This window comes from Triticum dicoccoides, chromosome 3B (genome assembly GCF_002162155.2).
Source record: "Triticum dicoccoides isolate Atlit2015 ecotype Zavitan chromosome 3B, WEW_v2.0, whole genome shotgun sequence".
Classification (NCBI taxonomy): domain Eukaryota; kingdom Viridiplantae; phylum Streptophyta; class Magnoliopsida; order Poales; family Poaceae; genus Triticum; species Triticum dicoccoides.
The window spans coordinates 257,407,884-257,414,204 of record NC_041385.1 but is presented as its reverse complement, the minus strand read 5'-3'; the positions used below and the strand labels follow the sequence as shown (position 1 = coordinate 257,414,204).

General features: G+C 42.2%; 1 protein-coding gene across 2 annotated transcripts; it reads left to right on the top strand.

Annotated features, from left to right (window-relative positions):
- Positions 1-302: 302 nt before the first annotated feature.
- On the top strand, positions 303-5,821 carry LOC119275808 (peroxiredoxin-2F, mitochondrial). 2 transcript variants are annotated; one of them, XM_037556728.1, is made up of 5 exons: positions 303-606; positions 705-731; positions 2,568-2,729; positions 3,337-3,431; positions 5,466-5,821. In XM_037556728.1, the coding sequence occupies exons 1-5, from the start codon at positions 415-417 to the stop codon at positions 5,569-5,571; spliced, it is 582 nt and encodes a 193-aa protein (XP_037412625.1). In that variant the 5' UTR covers positions 303-414; the 3' UTR covers positions 5,572-5,821. The 2 variants fall into 2 exon arrangements, with proteins under 2 accessions (XP_037412625.1, XP_037412626.1); XM_037556729.1 differs by lacking the exon at positions 705-731 and having other exon boundaries at positions 2,571-2,729.
- The last annotated feature ends 500 nt before the right edge of the window (positions 5,822-6,321 follow it).

The window sequence follows — 6,321 nt, the reverse complement described above, 5'->3', positions numbered from 1 at the left end:
GGGCTAGTTCGCTGATGGCGGCGCGTGCAGGGCGAAGGTGGCGCGGCGAAGAGAGTGCGGCGCGAGGGCTCGAGTGTCCCACACGCGGAAGCGGGCGCACCAAATACAGAGCGCGCGATGGCGTTTCGGACCGCGCGCCCAACTCTATATGCCGCGCACGCTTATTGCGCGTTTGCTGGAGCGACTCTACCGCTTGCGCGCGCTAAAAAGGCCAAATTTACGGCGCGACGCTCATTTTGCGCTGCTGTTGAAGATGCTCTTATATGCAACAACTGTGCAGGGCTACCAAACGACTACCGAGTTTTAGCTGAGCAGGCAGCTCCCCAGCCGTGCGCCGTCTCAACTCTCAAGCGCCGCTCGCCAGCGAAAACCCGATCCAAGGACAATAATACCTACTCCCAACCTTCTGTGGCGATGGCTTCAGCACTGGCGAGGAGGGCGGGAGGTTCCCCTGCGGCGGCGCTGTGGGCCGCGGCCAGGGGATTCGCGTCGGTGGGCTCCGACATCGTCTCCGCGGCGCCCGGCGTGTCGCTGCAGAAGGCGCGGTCCTGGGACGAGGGGGTCGCCACCAAGTTCTCCACCACCCCTCTCAAGGACATCTTCCATGTACTACGCTCTCTATACTCCCCCTGTTTCCTCCCGCCGCCTCCACCGCGCCCTGTCGTCTGACCCCTTCGTGTTTCGTTGTGTCTGCTTGCTTGCAGGGAAAGAAAGTCATCATCTTCGGGTTGGATTTTTTTTTGAAACTATGATGATTTTTATAGCAAATTCGGAAACTATACACCCTAATGGAGAAAAATCAAAAGTATCACCCCGTCGGCCTCCTGTTGGCCGAAAAGGGACTTTTCGGCCTCCTATTGGCCGAAGAGGGACTTTTCGACCAACCGTTGGCCAAAGAGTACTTTTCGGCCAACCGTTGGCCAAAAAGTACTTTTCGGCCAACAGTTGGCCAAAGAGTCCCTCTTCGGCCAACACCTGCTCTACTGTTTTAAAAAATTCATATCAATTAGGATATTTAGTATTTTAATTTGATTCTTTTTGCATTAGATTAGAAATTTTATGAAGTTTCTGTAGATATCAAGTTTCACTAGATTTGAAAGTTTGAATTTGAATTTTTCATGGATTTGCTCAAATAACTAGATTGCCTATAATTTGAGCTAGGAGTATTTTTTAAGATGATTCTTTTTGCTACTGGTTCTTTGTGAATTTGTTTATCAGTAGTAATTAATTGGCGAATTTTATAATTATTTAAAGTTACGTTTTTATGAAAAGAGTCTTGTTTTAGTGTTTGTTAGGTTTTATGCTATTTCTTTTAATTTTAATTGCTTTAAATTTTTTTCTTTAGTTTTTTGACATATTCTTTTTGTTTCTGTTTAGTTATCAGTAGCTATTTTATTTGTAGTATTTTATTTGTATTTTATTTCTTTTATCCTACTAGAAAACTTGTTTTGAGCTTCATAGGAGCTTCATAGAATGGCGGGAAAGAAAATGGAGGGAGAGAATGGCGGGAAATAAAATGGCGGGAGAAAATGGAGGGAGAGAATGACGTAAAAACCTAATTTTAAATAATTCTAAAATTCACCAATTAATTACTACCGATAAACAAAGTCACAAAGAACCAGTAGCAAAAAGAATCATCTCAAAAGAATACTCCTAGCTCAAATTATAAACAATCTAGTGATTTGAGAAAATTCATGAAAATTCAAATTCAAACTTTCAAATCTAGTCAAACTTGATATCTACGGAAACTTCATAAAATTTCTAATCTAATACAAAAAGAATCAAATTAAAATACTAAAAATCCTATTTGATATGAATTTTCTAAAAAGTAGAGCAGGTGTTGGCCGAAGAGGGACTCTTTGGCCAACTGTTGGCCGAAAAGTACTTTTTGGCCAACGGTTGGCCGAAAAGTCCCTCTTCGGCCAACGGGAGGCCAAAAAGTCCCTTTTCGGCCAACAAGAGGCCGACGGGGTGATACTTTTGATTTTTCTCCATTAGGGTGTATAGTTTCCGAATTTGCTATAAAAATCATCATAGTTTCAAAAAAAAATCTTCGGGTTGCCGGTAAGCTCTCTCTAGCTCCCTGCCCTCGCCTACCAAATTCTGTTGCTGCTAGCTTCGGTTCATGTATGCCCGACCGTTTCGAAACCCTAATGAGTCTCAGTGGGGATTTTTCACACTAGTTGGTACTAGTCCAGAATTAGTATTACGCGGTTATGGATTGAGTTCTTGCATGCTCCATTCGCACTAGAAGTATGAGAAACTGCGAATAGGTAGGCAGGCCATTGGGTAGATCAGGAAAATTGAATGCTGAAACTTATTGTTGGACTGGGAATTAGTGTGCTTGAGCTTTGCGCTGAATGGCATTTTCGTGCCCACCGTTCAAATTCATTGATAACTCTATATCCCTAATGGATTTCTGGCTACATCCACTAGGATTGTAAGCTTGCTCCATGATGGTTCCGTGTACTGCCTTTTCCATCTCATTGATAACTATGTTGTAGACTGACTCTCTCCTGGAATGATTTATTGCTCATATTGTTGACAGCTATCTTTGCGATATATTTCAGGGCGCATACACAGGAGTATGTTCGCAGTCACATGTCCCTAGTTACAAGAACAACATTGATAAGTTGAAAGCAAAAGGGATCGACTCTGTTATCTGTGTAGCTGTAAATGATCCCTATGTGCTGAATGGATGGGCAGAAAAATTACAGGCAAAAGATGCAGTGAGTAACTACTCTCTATCTTTGTATGGAATACAATGTAGATTTAGCACAGAATAATGGAATGAAATACAGGTATTGTAGTGTGCATTGCATATTGAAGTATTGTCAACTGAGTTATGAGATAGGACTATCTTCCTTCATATTTGCATATTGTAGTTTGGCGGTACCTGTTTTGGTTTTCCTCCATGACGCATTCTTCATGATACTATACGCCCTCCCTACTCCCTGTCATGCACAAAATCATTCTCTGGTAATTTTTTCTCCTTTTTCTCTTGCTTATTTTGCCAGTCCTGGGCTTTAGTTTGCTTGCGAGCCACTTTATGAGTGCAAATTCAACTCACATGTATTTTTTCAGTTTTTTTTTTCGAAACAGATTTTTTCGAAACAGAGAGTTTAACTCTCATATGTTCGGCTGAAATATTTCAATCTGTATTTTATGGTAATGAGGGTCAGAAATGTGTTAGAATTGTATGCATACCAGCCTAGATGGTTATTGCACATAGATTTGATTTCTGGCCCATGCGATGCTATGTTAGACATTTGTCAAGAATCAAGATCATGCGAACATTTATTTTAACCATCTGCCGTGATTCTATACTATTATCAGATTGAGTTTTATGGCGACCTTGACGGGAGCTTCCACAAAAGCTTGGATCTGGAAATAGATCTCTCTGCTGCTTTGCTTGGCCGCCGCTCCCACAGGTAATTATACTTTTGCCAACTCTTCTAATATTCTTAAAAAATAATTAAGCCGTGATGTAAATGATGTCAGCTACTTAGAACCCTAATTTAGTTTATGTGGCATGCAATGCAAGCTCTCTTACTGCTGAGTTTTACGTTAGTGGTTCTGTAGTTTTATAAGTTATGCCTTTGTTTATAGAATTGGATATATTGGCGCTTGATATTATGGGATTAAATTTAGAACTATACATGCTGTGAAAGGATTTTAAGCTATTTTCTGGAAGACATTTTTCAGTATTAGGTAGGTTGTCTGAAAGTTAGGTAGCATTGACTGTCAGTTTTTTTCTTCTTGTTTTTGTTAGTCTCAATGGCATTAGTGAATTAGTGACCACCCATTTAGCAAGGGGAGATGCTGGATTTTGAATGGTTTGATGATAGGATTGTCTCAGCATGACATTGAGTAATTGTTAATTTACTCTTGTTCAGCACTGTTGAACTGTCATGACTAGAAAATCCAATGATTAAAATTTGCATGGCTGCCAATCCCAAGAAATAACTATCGCGAAACAGGACTTCCTTTAACTTCCCATGAATTGGCTGTTATTCTAAGAAATTGGCTGCATGGAGAGGTAAATACCTCTTAAGGACTCCCTTAGGTGAATCACTTCCATACCTTTTTGGAGCATAACTTGCAATAGCCATATTATGTTTCCTACTTTTGGAGTGATGGGGTTGCAGTTGGTGGTGAGTTCACATGTGGGACCACACAAATAAACAAATGCAATTCTACCCACATATGGGACTAACAACCTTCCAAGAAACATAAATAAATAAATGTTACTTTTACTCGCCCAAAAATACACTGCTACCCTAATATGAGAATAACACTTTCGTAGAAACGCAAATTATAAGTATGCGACTCCAACTCAAAATCATGGACTTCTTTCTAGTTTCTCTTCCATCCAATTCTTCCAGTTCTATTCTCGTAGCAGCAGCGAGCGATCAAATTGCAATTTCAACTTGGTGATAGACGTTGTCCTCCTACCTAATCCACAGTCTTGTGTATTCAACTTACTTCTCTTATCTCAAAATTCAAATTGTTATCTCCACTATAAATCTTGCAAAGGATCTACTATGTCGCTTAAGATTCTTCAACGACCGCAATAGGATCTTTCTTATATTTCCGTTCTCTTTTTAATTGTGAACCATGCAACAGTCGCAAGACAGCGTCATCTTTTGATGATCTTGTTATGACCGGCATATTAGGGGCCTAGCCCAGTTAGTTGTGGCCCAGTTTATCTTATCGTTATTAGGGGCTTAGCCCAATTATCTTATTAGGAGGATTATATAAACTCGTGTAAGGACCCGTTTTGGGATTAAGCAAGAAGCAATCATATTTGCTCGGCTTCCTTAGGGAGCCGGGAGACCTAACCCTAGCCGCCGCCCCTGCGCTCTCTCTCTCTCTCTCGCGCGCGCGCACGCAACGACGGCGCCCCAGCGCCGGCGACCACGCCTTCCTCCACGCCATCCCTCCTTCCACCCCTACAACCTGAGTGACCTGGTAGGGATCCGGTTCCTACCAGATCTCCTAAGCCAGTGGCAACTCCTTGTCTTTTTTATGGCTTCGTAGCAATGCACACGCATTGTGCTAGTGTTGCAAACAAAGAACAAGTCAGCAAGTTGCATACATGGATAGGTGCCTAGGTCTATATGTCATTTGTTTCGTTTTGGCAAACTGGAACATTCTTCAGCATGCCCGCAAAAGAAAAGAAAAGGAACATGCTTTAGCAGCATCCAGCATTTTTGAGCTCTCCCTAGTGAGAATTTTGTTGAAATGCTGATCCGCCATGCGATGAGAATGCTATGTTTATCTTTGTTGCTAATAAAAGAGTGATGCATATCCATTCTTGAGCACTGCATCACTGTTCGAACCTCTTCCTTTCATTAGTAGAATGTGGTGGAAGTGGAAGTACTTACTGTTCATGATGATATATAGACTGGTGTATTGGTAACTGATTGATTTTTTTCTTTTTCTTTTGACCTGTACCATTTTAGGTGGTCAGCCTTTGTCGACGATGGGAAGATCAAGGCTTTCAACGTTGAGAAAGCCCCTTCTGACTTCAAGGTTTCTGGTGCTGAGGTTATCTTGGATCAAATCTGAGCTATTCGATGCTCTGTTTTGCTTTTGTGAAGCGAATAAGTCACAGCTCGAGAATCTGTGTGAAGATGTTGCTGTCTGTCGTGCTAGTTCCAGAACAGTCATTTTGCTGCTGCAAATCTTTCTTTCTTTTGTTCCAGAACAGTCATCGAATTAGTCACCGGTTCGTGTATGCGACAGTTTCTGTTATTTGGCGTTTGATGAAGAGCTGTGCTCGCGTGCAGGTAATCTGAGAACGAGCGGGTGTTTATTTCGTCCTCTCGTTGTCGCATTGGTTGAACCGACCTTGGACCATATAACATACGTACACCAAACACTAGTAATTTGCTGGTTAGTCTGCTCAAACACAAGATGAGACACCGCACGGCAGTTTATACTGGCGGATTTGTATATTCATTTGTTAGGCAGCTTCCATGAGCCTTCCATGTGAAGGCAAGATACTTTCTGGGTTGTTCGGTGCTGGTGCTGGGAGGCTCGCCAAGAGTTGGTGCACATGCCAAAGTGTTTTCTAATACTGAATCTGAATGAAGAACGAGACCATGATCTGAGAACGACCCGTGTGTCCCGCGGAAGTTGTTGACCACCGCTGCTTCACCCAGGCACCTCATACTTCGTCATCATTGCACGCCCTTATCCGTCCGTAGCCAAGTATCGTGCGTCCCTGTGAGAGCCCGACTTAATAGTGATGATAGACTACTCATATCACCAAGAAAATTCCTTCTTTTTCAGGAGCCCATTTGAAAAGAACTCCAG

Coding starts and splice junctions, on each gene's coding strand:
- LOC119275808 (XM_037556728.1), top strand. CDS start 415: ATGGCTTCAGCACTGGCGAGGAGGGCGGGAGGTTCCCCTGCGGCGGCG. Junction 607..704: donor CTCTCAAGGACATCTTCCAT/GTACTACGCTCT, acceptor GCTTGCTTGCAG/GGAAAGAAAGTCATCATCTT. Junction 732..2,567: donor AAGTCATCATCTTCGGGTTG/GATTTTTTTTTG, acceptor TGCGATATATTT/CAGGGCGCATACACAGGAGT.